Source organism: Capricornis sumatraensis, chromosome 12, assembly GCF_032405125.1.
Source record: "Capricornis sumatraensis isolate serow.1 chromosome 12, serow.2, whole genome shotgun sequence".
NCBI classification, from domain to species: domain Eukaryota; kingdom Metazoa; phylum Chordata; class Mammalia; order Artiodactyla; family Bovidae; genus Capricornis; species Capricornis sumatraensis.
The window spans coordinates 61,602,396-61,618,969 of NC_091080.1; the positions used below are offsets into that span (position 1 = coordinate 61,602,396).

Genomic DNA, 16,574 nt, shown 5'->3' on the forward strand with positions numbered 1-16,574 from the left:
ATTTTGGGAAAGGGTTGTGATTCCCATGAAGGGGGCCACTGCCCACTTTTTTGGCTTTTTATAGCCATTCTCAGAACTGCCATGGCACCTGTGGGTATGTTGTCTAGCATATGCTAATATATTCCAATGAGCTTATAATGAGGCTTAGGGTCATGAGGTCTCCTGCAAGTCAAATCTTCCTCCATCTTGAGCCATTTGGTTCTGACCAGTTTTCGTTGTATCTCAAAGGTACTCACTGTGTCCTGCCCACTTCCTTCCTGCCTCATTCCCACATCCACAGTCATCAGCACAGTGTTTCCCAACATACGGAAAATTCTTTGTGGATTTTGACAATTCCTCTTCCCATTTTTCGCACATCTGAGACCAAGACAGATTTTTTTTTTTTTTTAGTTGATAGAATACAGAATAACAAAAGAATGAAACCACAGTCTGACAGTTTAAAAAATCTTTGCAAACTAGATTTAGTTAAGTTTGTTAAACTGAAGAAAAAGGAGAATGTTCTTTGTGCATTTTAGAGGAAGGAAGGGAAAGAGCAGAGCTAAGTAGGTATTCCAGAGGGTGGAACCCAGGTAGTCACATGGAAAATGCCAAAACTCAGCAAAATCAGAAAAGGCCACGTTAACTCCAGCTATTTTTCTAAAATGTTGAGGAAGTACTTAAATGTTGAAATGAATGGCTAATTTGTTTATTTTTAATAAATCATGACAGACATTTCAACTGACAGGAATTTTTCTCTTATTGAAACACAACAACAGTGAGTTTCTCCTGTCAGTTATCATGCTGTTGCCACCCAGAGACCGTGTTTTATTGTGTAGTAGATGTAGTGGGTATAGAGCTCACCTAGCCTGCCGACAGACAAAGCTGACATGTTTGGGGTGTAAAATGTAAAACCCAGGAATGTCTGATTGCATTGTGCGGCAAGTTAGCATCGTGTTTTCGGAGAACAAAAACTAAAAGGCTAACAGCATAATGGTAATTTATGAAGAGCAAAATAAATTCTGGCCAAGCATATCTAGCAGAGAATCCAATGGATGCATGTGCCTGGGCACCAGACAGGTAGGAGATTTCACGGAGCAAGGGTAGCATCTCTTCCACGGTCTGGATAAGGCAGTTCTCAGTGCTCCCTCCTCGCTATTGATCAAGTGAACATCACTAACTTAACTTCTTGGGGATCTTGATACAGAAAAGGGCTTAATAGAAGACCTTATGGAATTCTCCTCAATATAAATTAACAAACTGGCTTTCTGACTGACTCTCTGTTCTCAGATAATTTGGGTTAGTGAAAGTCAGCCCCTGGGATTCAAGACGATCATGGGTGCTGATTAGAAAAAGATCTGCGAACCTGATAATCAGTCCTGTGAGTGTGCTCACGTACCAAAGTGAGCCCATGGCTGACGCCTCCATGGGTCCCGGCCCCAGCTGTCACTTTGTGTCTCTCTGTTCTCCCTCTCTCTCTCCACCCTAATTTCATGAAGCAAGTTTTAGAACACTAGTTTATCAGCCATGAAGAAAATATCCAAATGGAGGACAAGGGGATAAAATCACTGAGACATCAGCAAAATATCCTGCTTAATGACCTATGCTCAGCTGAATGGGGACAGTCAAAGCCACATGAAAAATAAGAATATGAAAAGCAGATGATGACAACTCTTAGAAGAAGATCATCACACCTGAGAACACAAGCCAAATAACATATGGTACACCTGTGGGTCCCCCTCTGAACCATGCAGGTCCCACAAGACCCTGCTAGCATCCTTGCCGTGACTGATCGGCCCAGCAGGAGACACTGATCTAAACACCCCCCAGGAGTCTGGTGGTGGCTTGATCCAAAATTTCTACCAAAGTGAGATGGTAGTGAGTAAACCTGAAGTTCTCTCTTTGGGTTCTGTGTCCTGTACATTTCTTTTTTCAGTTAAAATTGTAATATGCAAGCATGGCTGACCATGTTAGCCCTCCTAGTTTGTATCCTGACCAGAACCTCTCATCTTAGCCAAGTTTGAGAGCTTCCTTAAGGCTGGTCAGGGAGGCCCCATGGTCTTCAAGCCTAGGAGTCATCATTCTAGATCGAGGGACTGAGCTGATGGAAGAGCAGCCACCACAGAGTGATACTGAGACAAGAGTCAGATCCCAACCCCAGTGGGCAGTCCCACCCATATGGGACCCATTATGAATAAACAGAAGGAAAACCGACAGCCTGAAAGAGAGGTACCAGATGAAGAAGTATTGTGAATGATTCTAGGAGAAACAGAAAAAACAAAATTTTTAAAGTAATTTTTTCAAGGAGATTAAGTTACAAGTATTCATGAAATAAGAAAATACCTATAAAATGTTAACCAGAGAACAAGTAACAATGACAAAAATTATTGCCAAAATAAGCAGAATGGGCCCAACTGAAGAATGATTTAATGCTTGGAAGACCAAGTCATGCAATCCTATCACAGCATTAAGAATGTAAAATATGCAAATTATAAGAATCAAGTGGAGACGTGTAGGATAAAGGCAAGAGAAACAATATCTACCTAAGAGATATTCAGAAGGAGAATAGACAGGGGACTGAGTCAAGAAAACAATGGAAGAAACTCTCCTTGAGCTGAAGAAGAAAAAGAGCCTCTGGTGTCAAAGAGGAATATCATCAAAAGGAAGTGATGAGGGCTTCGCTGGTGGCTCAGAGGTAAAGAATCTGCCTCCAATATGGGAGACAAGAGTTCGATCCCTGATCTGGAAAGATCCCACATGCCAAGGAGCGGCTAAGCCCCGAGTGACCTTTCAGCCTGTGCCCTGGAGCCCGAGTGCCACAGCTACTGAAGTCCACTCGCCCAGAGACCCTGCTCTGCAGCGAGAAGAGACACCGCAGTGAGAAGCCCGCACCCAGCAACTAGAGTAGCCCGCGCAGCAACAAAGACCCAGCGCGACCAGAACTAAATAAATAAATACAAAAAATTATTTTTTTAAGAAAGGAAGTAACTAGTAACTAGACCTTTGCTGTTGAAATGTTTACCCACATTTCTTTTGAGCTCCACAACAATTCTATAAATATAGCTTCAAAAAAGGAGGAAGTACCTAGGATCCATTCTGCCTGCGAAATATGCATACACAATTTCTGCATGGAATATTTTTGAAATGTCTACCAGACTTCTTTAAATAAGACATCCATCCATTTAGTTCTTTATGACGACATCATAAGCACAATGATACAACAGATGGATAATCACTCAGTATTTACTAGTTAACTTGGAAACACCGACAGGCTATTTTGCGCTTACAAGAAAAACTACAGACAATACTTTTCTTTGAGGTAGGGTGCTTTTGAAGATAAAACATAGCCACCCTGAGCCTCCACAAATGGAAAGATGTCTTCACAATGAACTATGTCGAGTCAATTATATTGAATCACTGATTTTACAGCCACACATTCCTTCAACAGTTTAAAGTCCTCGCTTCATAGGAACCTAATTCCTTCATGAGCACTTTCAAAATTCCATCCAAAATTTAATAAGTAAGTAAAGAATAGTTCACATACACAGAGAGAGAACGTATAGTGAACATACATGCATAAAATAACCATTGACTCTGTGAAGCATTCTCTTGATATTACTTTGAGACATTCTTTCTTGATGCCTTACTGACGTTTTCAAGTCAAAATCTGGTTTTATCTTATTGTCTAGGGCCTGGGGAACATGGAACCGGAACAAAGGCAGACAGATAACGGTGTAAGCCTTGAAGATTTTGATGGCTGTTATTACTGTGGTGCTGTTGTTGTTTTAAGGAAATTAAGTGCACTTTACTCCAAAGTTTTCCCCGTTACAAAACATTCTAAGTATGTTTCAATATCGCAAAGGAATTAACAAAAATACTAACCAAGGAAAGGAACCCTGGTTGCTACCACTTGCTCTCTGATAAAACATAAGCTTTCTCCAAAAATGATACTTAATAATTACAACCCAGAGACTAACTCATAAGATTGCACAGGAAGGGCAAGGCAGAAAAAAGAAAACTGAAATTTAAATATGACAAATCAGCTATTCTGGGCAAAGACTGTATTACAATGGTTCTTCCTTTTTAGGAATAGTCTGCATTCTCACATTTCTGATTTGTTATTTCAAATATTCCTGATTTACTCAGAGCTCACATTCACAAGCCATCCCTTATGGCTGGGCCTGCTGTTGTCAAGAGAAAGACAAAGATCAGTTCACTGTATTTTACTTTCTATAAAAACCACAGTCATTTAAAAAAAAAAAAAAAAAACACCTTCCTTGCACATTTTCACTGGGAATAAAGAGGGATTAAATTTCATCCAGGTGTTAGTATGACTGACTTCTTGAAAGCATTGGGTTTGCATTAATTCATTCAACAAAAATTTATTGAGCTCCTACTATGTATGGTATTCTGGATGTAGGGATTCGGGGGGTAGATCAGTTCCCTTCCTAAACGGAACTTCCCTATCTTAAAGAATAGAAAGAGGGAAACTTTTTGCCCCATGCAGACGGGCATGTTGACCTAAACTTGGGGAGTTTGGGAGGACTTCTAGATGTAACTCTACATTTAGATAGAGTTTCTTAATTTCAATACAATTAACACTTTGAACTAGTTTATTGTTGTAAGGGGCTGCTCTGTACATTGTACGATGTTTAACAGCATCCCTGGACCCTACCCACTAGATGCCACAACTTGGTGACTGTCTCCAGACATTGCCAAATGTCCCTTGGGGGCACAACTCATCTCTGGCTAAGAACCACTGACTTAGAGGGAAGATGAAGAAAAGAAAGTTGTGGGGCAAGTTAGATATGAAAGGAATACGGTGTGGGAACAAGACATGAGAAGTGAGAGGGAATCACTGGTACTAAGGTCCTAAGGCATGAAGACCTCGGCTCTTTGGGTAGAAAGGAGATGCTAAGCCCACTGTGAGAATGAAGAGAGAACTCTGGTCAGATCCGGAGAGCGTGTGTAAAGCTTACTGATAGGTAGGAGTTTGTATTGTCTATTACTGTGTAATGAATTACCCTGGAGGCTTTTCCAATTAAAAGAACAAACCTTCATCATCTTAACAACTTCTGAGGGTCAGGATTCCTGGAGCAGATTAGCTGGGAGGTGTGGCTTAGGGTCTCTGAAGGTTGCAGTGGTGGTTCAATGGAAAAGAATCTGCCTGCTGATGCCAGAGAGGCAGGTCCGATCCCTGAGTCAGGAAGAACCCCTGGAGTAAGACATGCCAATCCATTCCAATATTCTTGTCTGGAAAATCCTACAGACAGAGGAGCCTGGTGGGCTACAGTCCATAAGGTCTCAAAAGAGTTGGACATGATTAGGAACTAAACAACAATAAGCTGCCAACAAGGTCTCTGAAGACCAGGCTTGCTATGGAGAGATGCATGGCCAAATCTACTGTTAACAGGAGGCTTCAGCTCCTCCCTATGTGAGCTTTCATGGGGATGTTCTCTACACTGCTTCCCCTCCAGACAGTGATGGAAGATCAAATTTGCTTTTAAATATAATCTGGCTTCTATTAATACTTGGAGCAAAGAGCAAGAGGCAACTGGAAGCCATCAATTGTTTTTGATTAGAGAGATGTCAGTCAATCTACAATTTATCATCTAAGCCCCTAAATAACTAGAAAGTGACTCTAATTACAGAAGGCCTTAGTCTAAGTTGGTCACTGTTCCATAAAAGCACAGAGTAATTGAGCAAGCAAATAATTGAACTAACATGTCTTCAAATTCAATACCAGTGACAAAAAGTGAGCCCAGAAAAGTTAAATGACAGCACTTCCATCAAAGCTCATCAGACTTTATACAGCTTATCATCACTTTGTAAAGTTCTTCCACGGTGAGGTGGTTGAAGCCATTATAATCCATTCTTCCCTTTCATGTAAAAGTGGTCTTAGGAGTTTTCTCTAAATATCTAGTTGAGGTAGAAATTGTTACACAGTCAGTATATAAGTCAGAGCCTCAGTTCTTCTTCTACTTTCAATTTTAATTCTCACACACAAGCATTTTGCTCCGTTAAAAGATATATTTATTGCTTCAGATTATAGATATTCAGAGGAATGCCTCCCTGGTCTGGAGGGTCATAAACCTTTCAGACCCAAGACAAGACAATCATAAAATGCTCTCCAGTATATCAAGGAGAAAAACTCCAGGTAGACAATTAGCTCCTAAACACACATCTAGCTCCTAAACACACATCTAGCCCCTAAATAATGCTCTGAGATCTTCAGAAGGGGTCAAGGGATGGCATCACAGTGTCTTGAAAAGCTGAGAAACTGGGAGATCCAAGAAGGCCATAAAAATGACAAGCTGGACAAAGCAACATTTAAACTGATTGGTCAGAAATTACATGTATCTGGCCCTTAGCCAACCAAAAACGAACAGATCAATTCTAATAAAGACATAAAAACTACCGTCATTCCCACCTTTGGGGGTTCTCAGGGTCAATGCTGAGAGCCTTGTACCTCTGTCCTCTAAAATAAACTTTGCCTGCCTGAGTGTTTGCAAGTTTGCGAAGTCCATTTTTCAGCTCTGTGAACAGAACTCACCAGTAAGCTGAAAACTCCAGAATTTCAAACTAAGATAATGCTTCAGGAGTTTCATTTTGAGTGTTTTTCAAACTAAATAACTGTTTCTTTCAACTCAATCAGATTACTCTTAACACCAATTTCTGTAGACTATCAAGCGATGCATCACAAAATCTTATGATGTGATTATCCTTACTTGCTGGGGTCTATCCTGATGGCCCCAGATACCTATCTCGCCCTTCCTACCCAAATATTCACTTTACTCCTGGATGCAGAAATTCACCCGTCCACTGGAACCTGGCTTTGGAGTCCAGTGATATAAAACAAATTGTCTGAAATGGTACCCTGATGCTCACAATCACTGTGCATGCCACTACGGAGCCTGGCTTTGGGTTTCCCCAGTCTGGACCACGGTTGGGAAGCCCACTTTAGTCAGCAGTTGGCTTAAGAGAATCCAAACATGCCCCAGTGTCATCCTTTCTGGTCTCTCTTCCCTGCATCATTCAGCTAGGTACAATTGGATACCCCTCCTTTGAATTTTCCTTAACTATTTGGGATAACCCCTCCATGTTGCTCCTGGTCATTTCTCTCTCTGACTGGTAGCCCCCAGCCTTCTTTACACATAAATGATCACCCTGCCTTCACTCCCCAAAGCACGGCTGACATAGGCTGTAGTCTGTAACAAACTTTCCTGAGAATGATGAACAACTATTATATTGCAAAGAAAAACTTCAAATTAGATATTTGGGTCCACTGCTGTTAATTTTTGTCTGCCTGGGCCCTTCCAACATTGGGTTCCCTGCTGACTACCTCCCCAGCTCCAGCCTCACCCCCAACCCGTGTGTGGTTCTGACTTAAAACCAGGGTATCACCCCCAGCCATCCACAGAGGTTCCTAATGCCTTGACCGTGTCTCCAGAGCCCCAACCAAGAGAAGCAAAGCACTTAACCTCTTCTCTGAGAGACACTGACTGCAGGAAAGACAGCCGTTTGAATTTTTATGCAGAACCATTTAGTTTCTCTTTGTCTCAAATTCTTTCTTCTGTCACAGGATCCAGGTAGAACCCCGAGGCTCTAGGAGATTTCCTCTGAAATTAACAGGCAGTCATCCTCAAAGAAGAATTCTGCCACTTCACCTGCAACCACAAACCAATGGCGCAGAACTAGGCAGCCTGAGGGTAATAAGAATTCCCTAGAGGACCAGAGCTAGGTTCAGACTAGCTAACCTGAAGTGACCGATTATAAACAAAAAGGCCCAGACACGCTGTGTTCAGGTCCACTTGGGCCATAGCAGGGAGGCCGGCAATAGATCCCGGAAACCAGGCAGAGGACCAGGAGCCAGTGATCTGCATGTACTGAAAAATGCAGTTCAGGAGCGAACAAGGGAACATCTGAGAATAATTGTGATAAACACTCAATGCCCTTCTAGGTTCTTAATCTCAAACAACCAGAAACTTCTGGAAGGCATATTTGTCCCTGACAATGGTGACTAGCAGAGGTGAAATGGAAGGGGGAAATGAGAGTACTCCTGAAATACTGTGCATGCCATATTTCACTTAACCTGTTGCAGAAACTAGTACTCGAGAAACCAAGTACCACAGTCGGAGAGTTGAAGAACTCAGGTTTATTACACCAGCGGGCCCAGGGGAGTTAACACTCCAAGCTCTGAGCCCCGAACAAAGGGTTTACAGAGTTTTTATAAACAGACTGTAGTGGGCAACTCTAGCTGTTAATAGGCTGGTTTAAACTACGGGGTTTCAGGAGCATGGGAACAGTGGTCAAGATGGGGAGGAGGATGCCTAACCTTTACACAAACAGGCGTGATTAAGCAGGTTTGCAGGGGCTGGGCGATTGCAAAGAGCAGGACAAGAGTGAGTGAGATAAACTCCAGTTCCTAGTATTGCGAGTTCCCACTTTCTGAGACTATGTGACCTACACGATCTAGATTTTGCAAGGGGCAAGCTGAGTTACAGAGGCAGAAGGAGAAGGAGATTATGTAAAATTTTAACTTTTTCTCTTCAATTCAAGTCACATTTGGGGGACATTTAATTTTTTTCAATTTTCATTACAATATTGTAAGTTAGTTTATGACTTCTATTTTATTTTCTTGCTGATCTTTTCCAAAAATCCATGTCTACTTCCCCAGGACAAAATTGAGAACACCTATATAAAAGAGTGTGACTATTTTTCTGATTGTGATGGATAGCATCTAGGCACAAGATGCCTAGTTTTGCCATCAATGTACTTTTCTGATATCTGTGAGGACTCATTTGATCACTGCTACTGTACTTTCTAGGTGTATTTAGTTAGTTTACTGGCAAGTTAAACAACTCTTTACAGAGGAAGTTGAAGTGATTTTAGCTAGGAGGTGTTGAAATAGTGGAAATTTTCAAGTTAGAAAAAAAATGAAAGAGAATGGTTTTGAGAGAAGGGAGAGATATAAAAACAGTCATCAGCCACCAAATTTCTCCCCAATTCACTCCGGAGACAAGCCTCCTCTTTAGAACATGATGCTCAAGGTATTGCTTCCTTTTATGGGGCTTATTTAAACCGGTTTTTCTAGCTTTCCTTTTCTTCTCAGCTTTCTCAGTTCCTCTCCTTTGAAGAGTTACCTGCTTCTACCTTAAAAAATGTCATTTCAATATTTCACATAGCCTCTGGATGGTCTAATTAAATGCATTTTGTTTCTCATCAATGTTTTGCCAAGAATAGATGTAATTCTCTGATTAAAAAAATAGGAAGAAATGAATCAGTTTAAGTTCATGGAATTTTAACCTTCTAGTTTAGCAATTTTCTATTATGATGTTGCCATACTGCTTTTCTAATTATCTGTCTACCGTCCTTAGTCCCCTGGAGAAGATAAGTATTTTTGTGGTAGGAACCATAATATCTTGGTTTGGTATTCTAGAGTGCTTAGCACAGGGCAGACACATAGCAAGATCTCGTGAAATATTTATTAAATAAGTGCATGAGTGTGTCCCAAGTCACTTCAGTCATGTCAGACTCTTTGCAACCCTATGGACTGTAGCCCACCAGGCTCCTCTGTCCATTGGACTTTTCAGGCAAGAATACTGGAGTGGGGTTGCCATGCCCTCCTCCAGGGGATCTTCCCCATCCAGGGATTGAACCTGAGTTCTTTATTTTACCATGATTTATGCTTTAGTCATAGCATCTTTACTAAGAACAGATGTAAATGCCAGGAAAAAAAATCAAGACCAAAAAGATAATTTAGAAATAGATGGCCCAAGGTGAAAGACGGCTGAGCAGTTGCACATTTGTTTCCTGGTGTTCCCTTCCTCAGGGGCCACAAAGAGATCGTTTATTCTTTGGCACATGGGGTGGTGCTCAGGACTCATCAGGGGGTCTGCTGGGGTCCCCTACTATCTTTCTTTCTTAAGTTTTTTATTTTTTATGTGGACCATTTTTAAAGTCTTTTTTGAATTTGTTACAATATTGCTTCTGTTTCATGTTTTGGCTTTCTGGCCCCAAGGTATGTGGGATCTTAGCTCCCTGACCAAGGATTGAGCCCACACCCCCTATATTAGAAGGTGAAGTCTTAACCATTGGACCATCAGGGAAGTCCCTGGGACCTCCTCCACGCCCAGGCATGCTCACTTGATGGGCCAGATATCCCTCCTCTCCTCCCCTTCTTAGTCTCTTCCTGAGCCCACCAAAGCCCACCACACTCTGTGGCCACGATCTGCTTGCTACTCTCTGTCCTCAACTCAACTGAGGACAGAAACTGGCCATCGTCCATTTCCACACCCCTCTGCCTCGTACATGTGTTCACTACACGTCACTTTTTAGGATCTGAACTTAATTGGACCAACTGGGTTTTCTGTAGTGGAGCACACTCTTTATGCAGAAGTACCTTGCGTTCTCATGTAGAAAGGAAGTGTGTGAATACAGAGTAATTGCAGCACTCCTCTAACACTCCTGCCTTTAAAGTCTGTCACAGAAAGCTTTGCCAAAGTGATCCACGGCTTGAAGGTGGGCCACCTGACAGATCGTGTCATTCAGCGGAGCAAGAGGATGGTTCTGGATGCTCTGGGAGTGGGGCTCCTGGGAACCAGCACAGAAGTGTTTCACAAAGCCAGTGGATACAGTAAAGTAAGGAGCTCCATGTCTACTTTAGAACTGAAGCCAGGTGTACACACACACCTGTTTGTGAGGTGTATCCAGGGATACGCATTTCTGTTCTATTGCACTACTCTTCATTTTAGAGAGAGCGCCTGCTGAATATAGCATGCTGGTTTCCAGTTTTATGCTTTTCTATCCTTGGAAGAAAAGTTATGACCAACCTAGATAGCATATTCAAAAGCAGAGACATTACTTTGCTGACTAAGGTCCCTCTAGTCAAGGCTATGGTTTTTCCTGTGGTCATGTATGGATGTGAGAGTTGGACTGCGAAGAAAGCTGAGAGCCGAAGAATTGATGCTTCTGAACTGTGGTGTTGGAGAAGACTCTTGAGAGTCGCTTGGCCTGCAAGGAGATCCAACCAGTCCATTCCGAAGGAGATCAGCCCTGGGATTTCTTTGGAAGGAATGATGCTAAAGCTGAAACTCCAGTACTTTGGCCACCTCATGCGAAGAGTTGACTCCTTGGAAAAGACTCTGATGCTGTGAGGGATTGGGGGCAGGAGGAGAAGGGGACGACAGAGGATGAGATGGCTGGATGGCATCACTGACTCAATGGACGTGAGTCTGAGTGAACTCCGGGTGTTGGTGATGGACAGGGAGGCCTGTTGTGCTGCAATTCATGGGGTTGCAAAGAGTCTGACACGACTGAGTGACTGAACTGAACTGATGCTGTATTTGTTGTTGTTGTTCAGTCACTCAGTCGTGCCCAACTCTTTGCGACCCCATGGACTTCAGCACGCCAGGCTTCCTTGTGTTTCACTGCCAATTTGTTCAAACTCAAGTCCATTGAGTCAATGAGGCCATCCAGCCATCTCATCCTCTGTTGCCCACTTCTCCCCCTGCCCTCTATCTTTCCCAGCATATGGGTCTTTACCAATGAATCAGCTCTTCACATCAGGTGGCCAAAGTACTGGAGCTTCAGCTTCAGCATCAGTGCTTCCAATGAACATTCAGGCTTGATTTCCTTTAGCATTGACTGGTTTGATCTCCTTGCTGTCCAAGGGATTCCCAAGAGTCTTCTCCAGCATGAGAATTTGAAGGCATCAATTCTTCGGTGTTCAGCCTTCTTTATAGTTCAGCTCTCACATATGTACATCTATGCTTTATATTACCTGAGGCTTAATATACATCCACGTCCTTTACTAAGTTACTGTCTTAATACCAGTCTTAATCTTAAGGCTAGCAATGTCTCAAGTTGATTACTATTATAACTGAAAGCACAGTTTTACCTGAGAGTCTTGGCAGCTATAGCACCTGCCCTGAGCCATTTGCTCTTGAAAAGACTTGAAGATTTTCTGGAGAAAAGCCTGGACCAGCCTGCAGGTGTTTACATCGGAGATGTGTGCCCACGCACCAAAGAATACTCTTGATAGAGACGACCAGTCCACCTTTTCGTAGTGTTTATCTCCAAGGAGTAAATAAGAGTAAATTCAGACTTCATTCTTTGGTGCCCTTAGGGATCACAGTCTGGGATTAAGTGACAGCATCTCCTCTCCCTTCCACGGAGAAAGTTGTATTTTTCTTCTACAAGGAAGGGAGAAATCCAATAACTAGGGCTTCAATCTAGCACAAGGGGCTCAATAAGGGGTAATAAAGTAGTGTCTCCAAAGATGAAGAACAACTGTTGAAATGGTGACTTGGCATGTGGGTTCATACCCTGTATCACTGATTGGTATTCTTTCATTCCAGATCTATAGTTCCAACGTATCCAGCACTGTTTGGGGCCAGCCAGAACTCAGGCTCCCACCAACCTATGCTGCTTTCGTTAACGGTGTGGCTGTAAGGAGATTTCCATTTTTTCTACTGTTCAACAATCAGAATAATTTCAGAGCCAGAAGATATCTCAGAAATTTCCCAGTTTTCATATTCTACTGATGAGTTCACTGAAGTTCAGAGAGGTGGAGGGGCCTGCCCTCTCTCCTATGTTGTAATTTCAATTTCATGTTTTTACAGTGAGTTGATGTTTTTTGAAATTGTGAAGGAGAGGAAATAAGATGGAAATATTTTGATAAAAATGCTCCTAAGTTATCTCAACTCTAAATTAAATATCCAGACTCAATTCCTTCTTAATCCCTTCTGCTGTGGCCAGTATCAGTTTCTATTTAGCAACCAGCCTTTCATTCAATCAGCAGATATTTATCAAGATAGAAACAATGACCATCTGGTGTCTCTTTCTTCTGAACCAAAAATCAGGACTTCTCATCTGAGAGACAATTTATGTGCCTTTTCTGTGTGTCAGGAGCAGTCTACAAGATATAATTTGGACGTGAACTTGTTGGGATTTCTGAGATATTTTCATGGTTTACGGGGACAGTAGTTCAGAATATCGAAAGTCAAATCTGATAGTGCATCCACAAGTAAACATCCAGTAAGTTATGGGGAAGGCACCAGCCATGAGACGAAAACCTATTTTAAATTGAACTTCTGGTTATTACCATTTCATGGAAGGAAAAAGCAAGTGACTGGGATGAGGAGGAATAAAACCTTATAGCAGAAAATAAAGATCTAAAAATATAGCTTAATAGTTGATCTGGGTTCAAGAGTTCTTGCAACTTCTTTATAGATTTGAAATTATTTCATAATAAAAAGGGCTCTGGAAATATGGCCTGATATGGAATAAATGACATTAAACTCTTCATGTGACTTGTTGAAAGGTCAAAGAGGGAGGGAGGAGAAGCTACCTAATTCTACAGCTTTGTTTATAGGTATGGATCTTTCCGATGGTGGCCCCTGAGTAAGACCCAAGCTCCTTGCAGTTCACTAGCTGCTCTGGAAGCTCCCACTTGATCTGGCCAGAGGACAGCATATCTAGTGCCCAACCATGTGATTAAGAATCATAGCCAGTTCATAGGTTTACTGTTCAGAGGATCAGATCTAAAAATGTCACATCAAACAAGGTTGTTACTGAAATAAACCCTGGCTGGTCCAAAAGCCATCACATGAAGGGAGACACATTTAGGTTCTGGTTGTTGTTTGTGTGTCTATTCACACAGATCCACTCAATGGATTTTGATGACACGTGGCACCCTGCCACCCACCCTTCTGGAGCTGTCCTTCCTGTCCTCATGGCTCTATCAGAAGCCCTGCCACCAAGTCCAAAGTATTCTGGCCTTGACCTGCTGCTGGCTTTCAATGTTGGTATTGAAGTGCAAGGCCGATTACTGCGTTTCTCCAAAGAAGCCTGTGACATACCAAAGAGGTATGGAGAAAGTGTGCCTCCTCCTGAGGCAGCCACCTTCCCCTCCATCTGTTAGTCATTCTCTCTGTGGAGCTTTCTGATATAGAGGTTGGCTCAGTGGAAGCTGTTGTCATTAGTGCTGGCAGTTAAGTCCACTCAACCAGATATCAAACTGTTTATTCCATATAGAAAAGTGTGATCTCAGAAGTGCTAGTGAAAAGTCTCCTCTGGGTTTAGAGAGCCAATTGAGCAACCAGGACCATAAACAGATCTGGATTCCCTCACCCCAAGGTGATTATGACGTGCTGGCCTTCATGGGTACTCTGGACAGCCCTCAGCTCATCTCAAAGCAGAAATATACTTTGGTATTTCTAGGGTCCTTTAGACGAATGAGAACAGAATACCCTAAACCTGACTACTCAACCCACAGATCAAAAATGGTCCAACGCTGACTGTATCAGATGGTTCAGTCTAATATTTATTTTGCCATTTGCTCCAGCCTTCTGGGGGAGGAGTAAATAAGAATATTGAGTGAGCGCTCACAGTTTCTATTGAGTTTTTACAGTTACTTACAGAGGCTTTCAGCAATCAACAACTTTTGCTTTCTGGGCAATAACTGTAACAGTGACAGTGAAGTGAAAGTCACTCAGTCGTGTCCGACTGTTTGCAACCCCACGGACTATACAGTCCATGGACTTCTCCAGGCCAGAATACTGGAGTGGGTAGCCTTTCCCTTCTCCAGGCCAGAATACTGGAGTGGGTAGCCTTTCCCTTCTCCAGGGAATCTTCCCAACCCAGGGATCAAACCCAGGTCTCCTGCATTACAGGCAGATTCTTTACCAGCTGAGCCACCAGGGAAGCCCAACTATAACAGTACCATTTGTAAGTAATTTACTATAGGTCAGGCCCCGTTGTAGTTATACGAGTTTATTCAAAACTCACAAGGGAGTTTTACTATGATGATGATGATGATGATCACTTTATGTAAGAGAAAACAGGTACAGAGAAGTTGAATAACTTTTCCAAGATCGCATAGCTAATAGGAGGAAGAGCTGAGATTTGAATGTAGGCCTTAGGGCTCCATTAGCTCAGCTCCTGACCACTGTACTATACCGCCCCCTGGCAGCTGAAGTTTGTAAGTCTCCACCTCTGTGTTCTTTTGCTTTTCAGATTCCATCCCCCCTCGGTGGTGGGAACCCTGGGGAGTGCTGCCGCCGCATCTAAGTTTTTTGGGCTCAGCGTGACAGAGTGCCAAGAGGCCCTGGCTATTGCTGTTTCTCACGCTGGGGCACCCATGGCAAATGCTGCCACTCAGACCAAGCCACTTCACGTGGGCAATGCTGCCAGGCATGGGCTGGAAGCTGCTTTTCTGGCAATGCTGGGTCTCCAGGGAAACAAACGGATTTTGGATTTGGAGACAGGGTTTGGGGCCTTCTATGCCAACTATTCTCCTAAAGTCCTTCCAGACCTAGATTCACACACTTGGCTTCTGGAGAAGCAGGATGTGGCCTTCAAGCGTTTCCCTGCCCATTTGGCCACCCACTGGGTGGCAGACACAGCTGCATCTGTGAGAAGGCACCTTGTAACAGACAAAGCCCTGCTCCCCATTGACCGCATTGAGAGAATTGTGCTTCAAATTCCTGATGTGCAGTATGTGAACAGGCCCTTCCCCAAATCTGAGCACGAAGCCCGCCACTCCTTCCAGTATGTGGCCTGTGCCATGCTGCTCGACGGTGTCATCACTGTCCCAGCCTTCCACAAACGCCAGATCGACAGGCCACAGGTGAGAGAGCTGCTTGGTAAGGTGGAGCTGGAGCACCCTCGAGACAACCTGCCAAACTTCAACACACTGTACTGTGAGATGAGTGTTGCCCTCAAGGATGGAGCCGTCTTCACAGAGCGTTCGGATACCTTCTACGGTCACTGGAGGAAGCCTCTGAGCCAGAAGGACCTACAGGAAAAGTTCAGAGCCAATTCCTGCAGGACGCTGTCCTGCCATGCTGTAGAAAGGCTTATAGAGATAGTAGAAAACCTAGAAGACCTGGAAGATTGCTCTGTGCTAACCACACTTCTGAGAGAAGCCTCTCCATCAAAGATAGCTTCCAAATCTATCTAGCATTTAACAGTTCCATCATACAATCTCTCTTATGGCTTGACAACATCCAAGTGACTTTGTATCGGGGGAAATTCAGTTCTCTGCTTTAAAGAACAAGGGTCTGTCCTGGGAATAACTGCAGCAGGCTTCAGTGCTTCAGAGCCCAGACACAGAACTGGATATATATGGAAGCAGTCTTAGCCTGTACATTTTGCAAGACAGTTCCAGTTACCTATTTTGGGCAAGCTAATAAATGTGCAAGAAACACAGAGAAGTTTATTTTAAAAGCATTCATAAGGCTGAAATTCAAGTCACCTGTACTTAGCTTAAGCTTTTCAGAGGAGTTATTTATGAACCTTTATGAACCTCAAGGCATGAGAGGGATTTGAACTTCTACATAAAGCTTGCTGACAGTGAAGATGGCTCTGGTCTCTTGTGCCACCAGCAGACTTCTTAGACTATGGGTTATAAGAATCCCTTCACAATGGAGGAGATGCTATTAGGTTTAAAATAAGGGCTTCATTGTTTCAAATCCTGCTTCTGCCACTGACTAGATGTGACACTGGGCATGGTTTGGGGTATCCCTCTAGTTTTGCTTTATTTTTTAAAAAGTATAAAAATAAAGCAGTTTGACTCTAAAAGCAGTATTCTTAAT

At 42.9% G+C, this 16,574-nt stretch overlaps 1 protein-coding gene across 1 annotated transcript; it reads left to right on the forward strand.

The window, feature by feature from the left end:
- The first annotated feature begins 3,677 nt into the window (after positions 1-3,677).
- Positions 3,678-16,154, forward strand: ACOD1 (aconitate decarboxylase 1). Its single transcript, XM_068984366.1, has 5 exons — positions 3,678-3,710; positions 10,417-10,617; positions 12,336-12,425; positions 13,640-13,845; positions 14,995-16,154. Exons 1-5 carry the CDS (start codon positions 3,678-3,680, stop codon positions 15,938-15,940), a joined length of 1,476 nt encoding a protein of 491 aa, XP_068840467.1. The 3' UTR covers positions 15,941-16,154.
- The last annotated feature ends 420 nt before the right edge of the window (positions 16,155-16,574 follow it).

Bases quoted from the DNA above. Each gene is read 5' to 3' on its own strand.
- ACOD1 (XM_068984366.1), top strand. From the start codon at position 3,678: ATGGAACCGGAACAAAGGCAGACAGATAACGGT. The intron at 3,711-10,416 runs GTAAGCCTTGAA...GTGTGAATACAG, and splicing joins AAAGGCAGACAGATAACGGT to AGTAATTGCAGCACTCCTCT. The intron at 10,618-12,335 runs GTAAGGAGCTCC...CTTTCATTCCAG, and splicing joins AAGCCAGTGGATACAGTAAA to ATCTATAGTTCCAACGTATC.